General features: G+C 39.2%; 1 protein-coding gene across 1 annotated transcript in view; it reads right to left on the reverse strand.

Annotated features, from left to right (window-relative positions):
* Nucleotides 1–15,324, reverse strand: part of LOC117426130 (transmembrane protein 132C-like) — a 120,867-nt gene that overhangs the window by 4,260 nt on the left and 101,283 nt on the right. The window contains exons 5-8 of the mRNA XM_059033143.1: nt 13,428–13,571; nt 6,008–6,213; nt 3,021–3,294; nt 1,615–1,806 (exon numbers count right to left, since the gene is read on the reverse strand). Coding sequence (XP_058889126.1) covers nt 1,615–1,806; nt 3,021–3,294; nt 6,008–6,213; nt 13,428–13,571 — 816 coding nt within the window. The remainder of the gene's footprint in view (nt 1–1,614; nt 1,807–3,020; nt 3,295–6,007; nt 6,214–13,427; nt 13,572–15,324) is intronic.

A 15,324-nucleotide genomic window follows, 5' to 3' on the forward strand; every position in this document is an offset into this window, starting at 1 on the left:
AATCTAAAGCCTCAGCCACTCTAGTCTTTAATATGCTGTCAGCACAAATCCCTAGGACTTCATCAAGAAATCCTCTCCATTCCTTGAAAAGGCTTTCTAATTACTGAGAAAAGGTAAGGAATTAGTGCCTACTTCTCTGCACAGCAGCCGCCCTACCCAGGGAGATTGCAGAGATACAAAAAAGCACAACATGTGTTAGCAAAGCTGTAATTCTTTTCTTCTTTTTTTTTCTTCTTTATCCTTAAATAAGTGTTTCCAAAACTTTTTAAAGTTGATTTAACATATCATTTTTTGTCAACTTGCAGTTTTTTTTTTAAACATGGTTTGGAAAAAAACATTGTTTTCTTTAATATAACTGAAGATGTTGATGATCTCTATGTACGTGTCTACTACCATCTTATTTATTCTAAATTGAGTGTGTTCAATTATTATTTTTCCCCTCGATTTTCTCCCAATTTGGAATGCCAGTCGCTTTACCCCTCAGTGTAGGAAGTCCCCACATGGGGGCATGTGAAGATTAACAAAAGAGTTTTTCTTAAAGCCATTATAGTTACTGTATTGGAGTTACTATTAGCAGGATGCAGCCTATAGCCTGGAGGTCATCGGTTCGAGTCCAGGCTATTCCACTGCCGATCGTGGACGGGAGTTCCCAGGGGGGCGGCGCACAATTGGCCGAGGGCCGCCCGGGGGGGGTGGGAGGGCTTAGGTCGACCAGGGTGTCCTCGGCTCACTGTGCACCAGCGACCCCTGAAGTCTGGCCGGGCGCCTGCGGGCTTGCCTGTAAGCTGCCCAGAGCTGCGTTGTCCTCCGACGCTGTAGCTCTTGGGTGGCTGCATGATAGGTCTGCAGTGTGAAAAGAAGCGGTTGGCTGATGGAACACGTTTAAGAGGACAGCGTGTGTTCGTCTTTACCGCTCCCGAGTCAGCGTGGGGTTGATAGTTGTGAGCTGAGCCTAAAATACAATTGGCTATTTCAAATTGGGAGAAAAACAGGGTAAAATCAATTGCCGACTACTACATTTATAAAAAAAAAAATATATATATATATATATATATATATATATATATATATATATATATATATATATATATATATATATACACAGTATATATAGAGAATTTTTTTCCATTTACAATAAGCAGTCTCTATAGTATTGTTATTTTTAATTGTGTAGCACTCTGGGGCGCAGGTGGCACATTCAGTATTATAAATCATGCAGGAGGAGGAATTTGCTGAAAACAACATAACTAGTAAATTACACTTTAACAGAGCTTGTTTTGCAAAAATGCATTTCAATTTAAATGCATTTCAATTTAAATGCATTCCCTTGGCAAGGTAAAAAAAAAAAATAATAATAATTTTCAGACATCAAATACTGTAGCTTTACTTTCATAGGTGTTCCTTTGGAAAATTACATTTTTGGTACAGCAGCACTGGAAAATTATAAGTAGTATTAAGATATTTGTTAGCAGAACTCAAAACGTTCTCAGACCTTTTAGACCGACGTAAAATGTCTTGCGCAAACCAGCAATTAATTGACAGGGATGCCAACATATTATTCTTTAATGTTAATTCTCTAATAGAAAGGTCCCTCATTCCACACTAGGTACATACCTGTTTCGGGCTGTGAAGCAGCTCCTGTGTGGTTGTCGTGGCCACGATGGCCCTGTTGCTTCCTGTGCTGAGCTGAAGGGACAGTGAGAGCCCAGTGACCAGCTGCACCCCGAGGTCAGTGATGGTCACCTTGTCATCCAGCACTGTCACCGTCTTCTCAGCCAGGATGGAGTCAGATAGAGGGGACAGCACCTGTAGACACAGACAGAGTTATTCAATACTATACGTACCTAAACAGCACAAACGCAGTGCCAATCTTCAGATAAAATTGCCTGCTAGGTAAGTTTTCACAATTAAAGTAAGCATCCTGACAGAGTCAAATGTGCTAAAAAGGTTTTTGCATATAAATAAATGCTTGATACTTAAATTAAAATTTCTTAGGCTTGTCCAGCATATTGCATGTCCATTATTTCAATGATAGTCTCAGACCCAATACACCTGAAACTGATTAAGTTAACCCAGGGCGTCACCCTGGTTGATAAACTGAACAAGTCAGCTGCCTCAAGTGTTTGGTAATACGCCAATCATTTCTGAAATCTGTCTAATACATTACACTAAAACATGCCACCCAGTTATTTAACAACCAACCATGAAAAGGGCTTTCAGTCTAAAATATTTTTTATTGGACTCAAGTCGTAACAGATAAAATAAAAGCTGTGAAAGAGTCCGAGGCCTATTCTGAATAGCTCAGAATTTATTTGAAAGGATTTTAATTTGTGCAATTTGAATTGGGGCTCTTTGCTCACCTTCAATTACTTGCAGCAGCTTCCCAATCAGTCCGTGTCAGTTCAATCAATACGCAATGTTGTTTTTAAATATATTTTAGATGCCTGTAACAGCGCTGTCAATAATACATGGAGATGGAGAGACAGATACAGACTGAGATGTCTCAATAGCTCTCTATACTGCTAGTCCATTTTATTAGCATCAGGTTAAGAGCTTACAGTTATCTACTGGGATTAAGCTTTTAAAAACACATGCAATGTAAATCTGAAACCTCCTCAGTGATGGCAACATTTAGACAGACAGCAACATGTCTTTAGGGATTGTAGAGGAGGGTTAAGCCCAGTCTCTCGCACATTGTTAAAGTGGTTAATGCATGTATATTTATAGTAAATGCATGTTTTAAACTGTTGTTTTTTGTTTTTTTACCACCAAATGATGTTGTTTAATGTAGGTTAAACATTTTAAAATGTTATTTTCAATACATTGTTCTTGTTATGTAAACTGAATACCCCGTGAACGCTCAGAGAGTGCTCTGATTAGTCAATCCAATCAACCTCTTTGGGGGCTTGTGGGTTATTCTGCCTTCCTCATTCGTGCAATAAGTAGTGTACAATACCCCATGCACATTCATGCTGTACCCTCTGTTAAACTCAACATGTTTAACAGACACCTTCTCTCACCTGTATGCTTGTCATGCCGGTGTCCAGGCCCATTAGGATCCTCCCGTCATGCAGTTTTACAATCTGGGGTTCCTCCACCTTTAGGAAGTCTGTCACCAGGTCTGTGATGTCAACCTGCCAATCAGAGCCCAGCATGTAGGTCAGCTGACCTCCAGGCTCCAAGGACTCGGTTACGAAGTGTGTGAGGACTCGCAGCATTGCATGCTGGTACTGCAGCGTGCATCCCCTTCCTCTCCTGTCGTCTTCATCCTCATCATCACTGTCCCGTGCCGTCCTGGAACACAGAGACCAATATTACAGTACAAGCCTACAGTACACGTTCAATGAGCCATACTCTGCTAGTCGCATGCATTTTTTAATGTTGATTGTTTGTTTCGGATAAGTGAGAGTGTATTGGATTTACAACATGGGCTAAATGGAATTTGTTTGCATAAAAAGCAAGGTACAGTTGTATTTAATTGACATAAAACTGAATCAGGTTTCAGAAAAATGCTTTTGTATGTTTCATGCCTGAATCACAGGACTGAGACCAAACTGTTCAGACAAGTTTAATGAACTGACTTCAGCTGAAATGTCACTCAATCATTTCAATGAGCTCTTCCTGGGAAAGAGTCCAGGTATAAAAGAAAATTCAATTGACAGCCCCCATTAGGTTTAATGAGAAATACCTAGTCATGCACAAAACTGGGGAAGGTTAATGTCACAGTTTTGACTTGTGTAAAGACCATGTTTAGCAAACGACTTGGGCTAACAATTTTGACATTTACAGCTCAAAAGTTCATGGGGGCATTTTAGCTCAGAATTCAATGCTGGTGTCACTAGTTTTCAAAATGTTACGATGCATAAGCTCCTTGGAAAGACCAAGAAAGATTGATTTAGAAACATTTAAGAAAAATGTTTTCAGATTATAAAATCAGCCTCTAAACTTGAGAAAACAAAGCAATAGTCAGGAGCTGACAGGACTCCAACCATCACAGGATATCCTAAACCAGAACATGTGTCATTTGTAGAGCGCCATGTGGAAGTCAACAAAATTAAATGAATATATTGGCTAACCGCAGAATTTATTTGGACTTTTTTCTGTTCCGTGACACGCTAATGTTTTTTTTCTCTAGTTCTGTAAGTGAATCGCATGTAGTACATGGTTTTAAAAAACATTTCAAATCCAAATGTTCTTTTAATCTGAGTGTTTATGGTGATTGTAAAGGCCCAGAGCCAGGCATTTCACTGTCAGGTTCTTGGATTGATTGTTAGAATGTGGAGCACATCATCGTACTGCCTATTGTCATCTGGAGTTTTGGGGCCATTCACAAGGTCACACCTGCTCTACTCTGATAAATACCACACAGCAAAACCACACCACTTCCTCTTCTTTGTCTTTCCAAAGCAGAAATATCAGGTTAAACTCATACTCTCAAGATAACAGCATCAAGTAGCTTCCCCTTTGTCAATTGGAACAAGGACCACAATAAATTAGACACAGGTGTAGCATACTTTACAGCAGGAGCCTGTATACTCACTGACTGCCTGCCGAAAACACCTGGAATTTCTTTTTGCGTATAAGGTTTTTGCCATGTGAGTTCCTTGCCACAGTTGGCCACCTGATTGTACTATGTTACATTTAAAAATCACAAATCGAAGAAACCAGTTGGGTGTACAGTAAAGCCACATTTCATGAGCACCTGTAACACAGGTGGTCCGCAAGCCCCAAATTGTTCAATAGCAGCCGTGACTTAAGCGTGTGCCTTTATGTCTGCTGCATGATTAAGAGATTTGAGGCAGGCAAAAATAAAACATATTTTTACCGAACAAGTGGCATCAATTTGTGTTCATTTTATAATGCCTTCCTCCCACTGTTTTGAAACGAAAAAAAAGAAGCCCAGCACAGTAGGCAAGCCACAAGTACTTTAGATTCTGTGCATGCTTGAGCTAGTTAATGGATCTTAAGCAGTAATCCGCACTGCTGAGCTTTTTTAGTTGGATTTGAAGGCAACTGGTGCGACTCGGCAGCTAACGGAGTCTGGACTGCATCAGTGCAAACCTATTTATCTCTCTGGGACATATGGGGTCTATTTTACTGATCTAAACAGTGCTGGATCTAAATACCACCAACTTTAATTCTATCAAGCTTGTGTTTTCCACCTGGGGGGATTTTTTACTCATGTATTTTTTATTAACACTACTGCACACAATAACATCTAGTGAAATGTGGTCAAGTGTATAGATGTTTATCGATGTTTATTGATAAAGATCTGCCTCTATTTAGATAATTGCATCGGTGTAAGATTGCACCCTTGTAACTTGCACTGTCGCTGATATAATTTGTGCCAGCTGTTATTTGTAAAACTGTATACTGTATGTGGTACATTCATTGTACATTGTGCGTATGCTTTTCTACTTTGTCTGGTTGCTATGTCAACTTGCAAATGGAAGGAGATACCGAACAGTCTCCTGTGTCTCCTGCACAGTATGTATCCCTCCCTGTAATATATTTGTTTAACACAATAGCTATGGTATATTTATTCACACGCTCATGGTCTTTAATCAATTGGGGAATGCAGTCCAGCTTGTTCCATACATAGTATTCACAAGTGTCTTGCATTAACTCAGAAAAAAATGTCAGCTGAATGTCATTCCCCCACTACGGTATATATGTAAAAGCTACCCATTGCACGCAGCTCTTTTTCTGTTGAAAAAACATATTGAAGGATTATTTACAAAACAGCATCCTTTATCACTTTAATACAGAATGTGTCAGCCTGTGGGTTCTGTTACACCTGACTGATTCAGTGATGTAAGCCCAGAGTCACAATGTAACAGAATTGATAAAATACAGAACGCTGCAATCTTTTTTATTTTCTTTTTCTGCAATTTACAAGGAATCTTTAAAAACGAGCAAACAGTTTACAAATGATGATATCTGTCTGCATGCTAACCTGGCTGTATTCATTCTTGAATGCTTATATGGAAAGGTGCTAACAACCCACCTTTTAGTGGACGGGCCAGGGACCCTCCAGCCTTTGATCTGGCTGAGCTCGGTGTCAGACACCTCTATCTGCAGGGGGAGCCGAGGGATCCACACAGTCATTTCCAGCTGGGCGCTCAGGTACTCGTAGGTGAAATTCACCGCCATCTTCACCTTCCCCTTCATCTCCTTCCCGTTCACATAGACGTAGTCACATCTGTCTGACACCTGGTGCAGGGAGGAGAGAACGCACTCAGTAACATGCACAGAAAGAGTCTCTACTTGAGGAATACACTCAGGCTACAACATGTAACCAAACCATATGGACTGATGTAACCTGCAAAAAGACAAGGACAGGGTAAAACAAATAATATTGTCCATCCTAGAAAAATGTCCCCACTTTATGAAATGCTGCTGGGTTCGTTCTGTATATAGATGCTGAAGGGTGATTAGTTTGTTCAAGTACTCCCCCCCCCCCCCTTATTTATGGTCTTTTATCAATCGTAGCTGCAACTGCAACTTGAAACAGTAATATTAGGTAATTATACTGTAACTAATCACAACAGAAACAATCTCATGCCACTAAAATGAAATCCCCAGAGTTGAAAGACAGCCTACTGTGCTGGCCATGAACAGTCTTGTTGCTCCACACACCCTCTCCATCTGTAAGATTACTGGAACAACAAAGCCACTTTCAACCAAATGAGGACTACATTCAATACAATACTGTTTAACAAAGCTTGCATGACATTGTATTGACCTTTTGGAGTTTTGCCATTTTTACAGTGAGGTACCTACTGTAGAGTAATGTAATGATTTGCCAATTCTTACCAAGTTGTGAAGATAGTGCCACAAAAGACCAACACTCAATTATGATGTTCCGTAATGCAGAAAGGAAGTTAAGGTGCCTTTTGCAGTATTTAGTTTAACAATTTACTAAAAAGTGAGCCGACAGAAGCAAGGCGAGAGGTTTTATTTGAAACAGGAATCACGTCAGCAGACCTCCAGATTGGAAGTACATTGCCCCACGGCTAACAAGCTGCTCTACAGATGGGCTTTGGTAGGAACAAGGTCTTCACTGATGAAACCATCTGCTCTGAGAAATACAATTAAGAGGCACTCATCATTTGAGAAACAATACCATGATCCAAAATACATGCTTGAAAGACATTGGCTGGCTGGATTAGGTTCTACCTAAAACTGGACTAAAAACAAATAGTTGACCAAAATGGTAAAGAGGCTTTTATTCATATAAATAACACATTTTAAAGACAATATCTGTTTGATGCCATTGCAGAGACATGTGGGCTCAAGGAAGTACTGGGTCAATTTACTGTAGTCCCTTTATTCTGTCCCCATTCCTTATTGGTGGTTTCTGATGTCACCACTTTCCATATGCCATGAGTAGTCTTGGAATTCTGCAATGCCTGAAAATAAACATTTCAATATACAGCAAACGATAATTTGAAGTATACCAGGAGTCTTGCCAACAAAAGAAACGGAAGCTTTTGAAGCCTTGGGCAGTTTATCTTTCCCTCTGGGTGCCTGAAATAACTTTTTCCTCCAGTCCCTGAAGCTGCGCTGGGGTATGAAATTGGCCTTGAATTTCGTAAAGACTGAAATATAGACTTGAGTTCAGTTCATAACTGTCATCCTGAATCCTTGTTGCTGGTGGTGTATTGATTCCTACTAACTCGACTACCCTTCTTAAAGTTCACTGATAAGTGCACTTTGAGTTTACTGACCTCCCAACACTGAATTGCCAAGGGGGATGGGACAACCGCTTGCTTTGTTTTAATAATTCTTATTTTATTGCTTTTTAATATACAATCTAATAACAATAATTTTTTTCAGTTCATCTGCCTGCATGCAATCAATACATATTAAAGTATATCACAATGGTTCACAAATGCCACAATCAATAGATACATATTTAAGTCTGATATGCTCCTGGTATTAAATAAGTTGGAACAAGGAAAAAGTCGTCACAGTAAAATGACACAATAACTTTGAGTAGCTCACATACAAATACATATAGGTACAGTATATTGATATCATTTAGTTACAATCCGTATCCATGAGAAAATGTAATATTGCTATTGATATTATTCCAGGATGATGCAATTATTGGAGTTCCTTACTCCATCTTTAATATTACTGTATGACACATTCTCGTTAAACAATTTGTATAATTTGGATACAACGCCATGGGAATTCAATGGATTTAACACACACCTTTCCAGTTCAGTCAGATTAGGACAGCGAAGTTGAGGGATTAGGTTGGCTAAAGATTTTTTGACATGGTTGTAAATTCCAGTTTCTCCAATTGGAATATGGCATCTATCCTATAGAGATCTCAAAGAAGGGAATACATTTTCTTCAAACAAATCGTCCACCTTATTGACTTGTGCATTAATCCAAGTGAGGTTAAATACAATGTTTGGGTTATTCCAGAGTCCTGAACTGAAATAAATAGTTTTAAAAGAAGGGCTGATCTTTTCAAAATGTTGACCGCAAATGTAAAGATAAAGTTATTCTTTAGAGTGAGTGGAGGGCCATGTAACAATAAGTCTTTTAAACTATAGGGGAGGCAATATTTTCAGCAATTTAAACCCAAATTGGGGGATTGCCTGATTTTACAAACCAATCTCTAAGAGGCCTAAATTGATAAGATCAATAATACCAGTAGGGATTGGGAATATTCACACCTCCTCTAAGGACGAGCGCTTTCTAATGGGAAAGACGCCACTCACAGTTCAGACATCATTGTACAGCAGCAGCTGACAGATCCAGTTTCCATTCTCAATGTTCACTGATCAGCTGGGCTTTGATCTGGAGGTTATCTTGGTATGGTTACATCCTGTTGTGAACTGTCTTTATCCTTTCCCATAAAGACTGCACAGCAAGAAGGATATACCCCCATACACACAAACACACACCTCCCAATCTATCTTTTTTTCATGGAGTAACAGCAGACAGACAGATATAGTAATCATCAATGTGGACCTGCTTTATCAAGATATCAGAAAGACATTACTGCAAGTAGATTTGTAGAAAGTATGTTCTACTTATTCTTGATCTGCAATACTGTAAGTGGTACAGGCTAACCTTCCAGTGTTATTTTCTGGTGACAGTGAAAATATTTCTCTAATATTACATTCAGAAACTATTTGTCATTTCAAAGTTATTCACAAAAGAGCACATTCTTAAAGCATTACAAAACATTTGGCCAAATTCATAAGCATTTACTCCCACGCAAAGTCACAGAGCCATAATAAAAAAAACGGTGACGTTGTTTCTTTTTATAATAACTTATCTCTTTGCAGAGTCTATTTTATAATAATTCATTTTTTAATAAAAAAAACAGATAGATGGATGCATGTACTGAGTTCGCTGAGAATTTCTGGGCATAAGTTTTCTAGATGTTGGCATTTTTAAAGTTGGTGGGTATAACACAGAACTAGGTGTTTTTTACCTGAGTGTCAATAACACCTTGATGGTGTAATCATAAAGGTATAATCCAATCTGTATCATCAACTAGAAAACCTTCACAAAGACTATTCTGGCTAGTACAGCTGAGCCTTTGAGAAGACATGATATTCAAAAGAATTATCGTTCCACTGTGATGGCCTTATCTATTCAGAATACATGCTAAGATAACTTAATGCAGAGAAACAAACAATTGCCAGAGATCTACATTATAACCAACTTCCAATGCACCTTTGAAGCATAGTCTGTTTTTTTCTAGCCATACAGGAGCACTATTAAGAAACTTGCAATTCACAGGCACAGATCATTGACTCTCACAGTCACAAGAAGGGGGCCTTCAGCTTTGATAAAAGCACAAGACAGGATAGGAAAGGTAAGACTCCACTTTGAGTTACAAAGTCACATCCCTTAAGGTATCATCATATTAAATCAGGCACAATTAATAACTTACTGAAGACATTACTGCTGTATCCAGAGCAGCACTGGAAATTAATGACACACCAGACAGATGCAATCAACAAATGATGCGAGACACGGGATTATAAAGCATGAAGATGGTCCTGTCTATGTGCTGAATGTAGTCAGGTTGACAGGAGCAATAAACCAGTCCACAGACCATATGATATGAACTAAACTCTTCATTCTTAGTCTGACACTTATTGCACAGTTTGAAGATGGTCAAAGCATTTTGAAATTCTCAACACAGTTGTACTTTTGCAAACACTTTACGAACCAGTGAAAAACACACTGCCTGACTACTGTATAAGGACCTGTCTACCCGATTGGATTTGGCATCGTCCTGAATTCGAGATGCAAATTAGGTTCATCATCTGGTGAGGCATGTGATCCCTGCAACACTATAAAGCTGTCATTGTTTAAATAAGCATCATTGTAGATCAAGTCCACCTAACAATGCTGCTCTTGTAGCCTGATGGTGATGAATGCTTCCAAGAAGATAATACACCAAGTTCCCGTGCCAGAATTGTGTATGAATGGGCTGACATTGTAGGCATCTTCCATGGCCAACACAATCCCATTTAGAGCACCCTTGTACAGTTTACCAGGGTAATCTTGCATGATATTTCTGCTTTTTAGCATGTATATGTCCTTTACCATGCTTGCATTTACTTTATTTTCTTTTTTACATGGTATATTGCAGTAAGCAATATGAAGAAGATTGTTCCTCCATCCCACCTGCTATTCGACAGAGTAATGATTATATTCATAATTAAGTGCCACTTCTATATGGCAGTCATTAAGTTTGCTTCTTTTGAAGGGAGAGGGAGCAACAGAGGACACATGTATGTAGTCTGTACCATGTATGTAGAGGAGAAATGAAAAATAAATTAAAGAAACCTTTCGAAGAAATGGGAGTCACTTAAAATCTAAATGTAGTAAACCAGCGAAAAAGGACTAATTGAAGAAGCAGCAAATGAATATTCAAATTAGGATTTAACCTTAATAGAAAAAAAAGTGGGACAAGATATCAAACTGGTCCTTTTTTAATCTTTCAACCTTCTACCTTAATTTTCTTGCTTAAGCTCTTAACCAATTCCTTCATGATAGCCTTTTAGTCTTCATTCAAGTTAACAAGACCCATCACTGTCTCTATCTCGCCATTGTGAGCTGATAAAAAAAGACCCCGGCTGGGTTGAAAAGAAAGCAGCAGAAAAGAAGCTGAGGCTTGCGCAATGAAAATTGTTCTGGGCTGTCATCCAACGTTAGCAGCCTCTTCCCTTAATTGCTCTCTCGTGTGAGCGGTGTTTAGGTCAATCAGAATGTACACAGCATGCAGAGCTGACTTCCTTGGAGATTGGAGGAATTACCATACACTGGACAGTACTAATGGATCCAAGGTAATGTTCAGTGTTTAAAATATTACTGCTACTACAGCAGACACGAGTCACAAAGCATCAATCCTCAGTGTTGACTGGAGTAAATGCACTCATCATTCCACCCCGAATAAGCAGACCCTGATATAATGGATCCAATTGGAATGTCAAGAACCTCTGATGTGTGCAAGAGTTCCTCAGCCAAGTCTCAGAGCTTATCTTGCAAAAGAGACCACCCGAGGCACCTGACTCAAAAGCACCACATTCATTCATTCACAGCCATCCAGACGTCCACCAGGGGCCTTTCAATAGTGCAATCTGGTGTGATTTCCCTTTCAGACATAGGAAAATGAAGCCGCTAGCCTTGTGAGCATTGCAACTGACATGACAACTATCTGCGGGCCCTTTATTGAAGCGAGTGCAAAGGCAAAGGCAAAGGAATAAAACAACCAATGAACAGGAATGATCAATTTACTCTTGAACTGTTGCACAATTACTAGGTTTCAATGACATTTTAATGAAGTCAGGTCAGCTCAAAATAAATACATTACTCTGAAAGGTGAGTGCTGTCTTAAAACAATAAACCCTATTTATATTGTTTAAATTATTTGATTCCTCTTTAAAAAGACAGAGAACCTTCTGTGCAAATTAGGTATACATGCAAAAATTTACTGTACTGTACAGCAGATTTAACATCATGTAATCAAATAAACTACAAAATGATATCAGAAAAGTCTACCGGAAACCATAATAGTAGTACGGAATTTCACGTTAGACTTTGAAATATCACATTTTTAATGTTTTGACATGTTTGAAAACTGCAAAGCAGGATGTAATTCAATATGTTAATGTAACATTATTCAGCAGGTTTCATTCGACTTTATGAAGCAGAATCAGTTAATTCTATAGGGTAATGCAAAACATTAGGCCATAGCTATACACTTCGCAGGAAATACTTCCAAGAAATGCTCACACAACTTAGTCTAAAAATGACAGGACTTTTTTTTTGTGCCTAAACTGATTTCCAAATAATGAATACATTATGAGTGGGAGCAGTTAATTATTCAGGCTAAACGTCATCTGTTGTTGGTTTAACAGCCCCTCTGCCACCCCAAAGAGATTATGTGGGTTTACATCTTGCGACCAACAAGATTTCTGTGTGAGTATTTATTCATGTATTCATTTCCTTATTCACATTGCTGAGTGATGTCCCTCCAAGTCTCTCCCTGATTTGACACACAATTCAGGCTTCCCTGCTGTGTGGGATTGCTTCAGTAGTGATTTGGCTGAGAGGGACTCTACAGGAAAGACTAAGGCAAAGAAAAAGAACATTTTTACAGTATAAGGCATCTCTGTTGTGCACAATACCAGGAGGAGGAGTAACAGGTCATGGCATTCGGTCAAATAGAAAAAGGCTCACTGACTTCCCAAACTAAAAATGGCAAATCAAATATTTTCCTGTAAACTGCAATAAAAATAATCTTGTTGGACCTTGTCTTTCGAGTTTGCCTTTGGCTGCTTGACGGTTGCATCCAGTGCTGCAGTTATTAAAAACATGTCTTTTAACAATAAATACAACTCAGGTGTACTGCCAGAGAGCACATATTTCTGCTCTTGAGTATATAGACTGTAGAAACTCCTGAACACAGATGCATGGAGTGCACACAGCCAATTAAATAGGTCTGGCCTTTATTAGCGGTGTATGTTACAACTGGTCAGTCTGTGTCCTGCTGATTCTGGGACCATCTTTTACCTGCCGTTGAAACAGTCAGACCCCCCCAGGATTAAGGACTAAGAGGTCCCTCTGGTTATTTTTTTTTATAGTACTAAAACTGTTCACATACCTTTCAGAAAACATTTAGGACTTGTGAAATGTACACACAGTACAGTATGTACAGTACTTGTTCTTGTCAGTTTTGAAGCTACCACAAAAGAAAATATTTTCACCTATAAATCATAACTTGCAACAATCAGAAAATCTCCACTAACACTAAAAGAAGAAACTACTGATTAGATTAACAAAAGCTTCAACAAGTTATGGTATGATGGAATAATCTTATCCTTGCACCCTAGGTTTTTGTCCCCCAGGTTAAAACAATAATCAAGTCTGAATATACAGACCTTTACCACATCCTCGTCCTCCGACTGGCACTTGACGAAGTCGGACACGTCTGTCACGGTGCTGTCCTCTCCGACTGTCACCACCTTCACAGGGACAGCCACTGTCTTCCCAGTCAGCACTGCTGTGTTCAGGATCTCTGTGTCCTGTGGGGCACAAACAGTCACAATGACATTCACAGCTCTCTCAGCTTCCCAGTTTCCCAGTAGCGTCTTAATCTATATCATGTAAACTCGCTCTTCCATTTAATTTTTATTGCAATTTCAAATCGTGATATCGACTTTCAGATAAACAAACGTCACAAAGGATCCCGTTACCAGCACAGCGACAGCTGCCTCAATCACAGCCGAAAGACTGATTCTGTTAAAGTCAAACTCAAAGTGGATGCAGCACATGCATATAACTCAAAAAAATCTCTTAAAAAATAAAATGACACTTGATGCGTCATGTAGTTATCACTTGTGTAGCTTCTCTCTAAACTAGCAGGATTAGCATTTGCATTTGTATCATTGGGCATTACCTGCTAAATATGTGGCCTTGTCTTTTGACCTTGCCTTTTGCTGCTTGACTGGTGCATTGGTCTGTTCTGTACAGTAGCAGGTAATCCTTGAGTTTGATATTTGAGTTTGAGGGAGGCATAGTGTTAAAAAGTCTTGTTGCCAGGAAACCAAATACTGTAATCCCATACAACAGTCGTAGGTTTAATATCTACAGTATCTCTTGGCATCAACACATATTGTGTGTTTTACCTGTTCTGCTTTATTTACATCATTAAAATGGTCACATTCATTGTGTGTACTAAACAGAGTACTCATACGTACCCAGTAACAAAATTGAAATGCAGTCTCCTACTTTTGGTCTGGTTATATTGCTTTCAGTTTGTGAGAAGTGCATTGCCTGCCGCCCTGTCAGTGACAGCTTGACAACAGTCAGGTCACCGTCTGAAGCCAAATGGAGGAGCCACAGTAGAACAACGGAGTGGTATAATGCCCTTGAAACAGACAGGTCCATTACCCTACTAATTAAGCCACGAGTTATCATTGGAGAGCACCGGGCATGGCAAATGAAGAAATCACTACAAACAGAACCTCGTTGTCCTGAATAAACAAGCAAACATGCACCCGTTCAATAGAGCCAGTCTTCCGCTGTCCATTAAAACATGTTAATAGTGTAATGCAATATCCTGGAAACAGATGAGCATGCAGTTTAGTTAATAATCAGGATTCCTCGTCATCCATTAAGAGTAGGACAACAGCCACTGTCATCCTCGCCAACTAACAACACACACAGGACCACTCAATAGATCCCTCTGCTCCTCAGAGCATATTATGAGAATGAAAGTAGTTTGTCAATTACTGCTACCGCTAAATCAAAGTAGAAGGAAATTGCTTTTTTATCTTTAAACTTTGCATTTGTTTAGCTTGTTTTCAGGGGTGCCCTGTTGTCAGGCTTCAAACTTTCTTAGCATAAAACTTCATACATTTTTACAATGACTGTAGCATTAGCTGGCTAGCTATCCAAACATGCCACTGCAGTATAGGGACACAGCTTCCAATTAGAATTACGCATAACAGACAATTAAGACAATTAAGCCGGCATGATTAAGTCCCCATCGTCTTGGAAAGCAACGCAGGATTGTTCAATTACCCGGCCCATTCTGTTCACTAGCATTTCATTTTAATTAAACAGTTAAGTAGGCAAAGCCTCTGTTATATTCTATACACATTGCCGAATACCCCATTCCACACTACTTAAATAATGTGCAACCAACACACGTTGAAACCAAGCGATTACCATTCATTTCAATTACTATTAATGTATTATCCCCTGCTTGCATCTTAAGAATGGCTTGGCTTCCTTTGGTGTGTTATAATCTGAGGGTATATGACGGCTGTCTGT

This window comes from Acipenser ruthenus, chromosome 11, assembly GCF_902713425.1.
Source record: "Acipenser ruthenus chromosome 11, fAciRut3.2 maternal haplotype, whole genome shotgun sequence".
NCBI lineage: Eukaryota > Metazoa > Chordata > Actinopteri > Acipenseriformes > Acipenseridae > Acipenser > Acipenser ruthenus.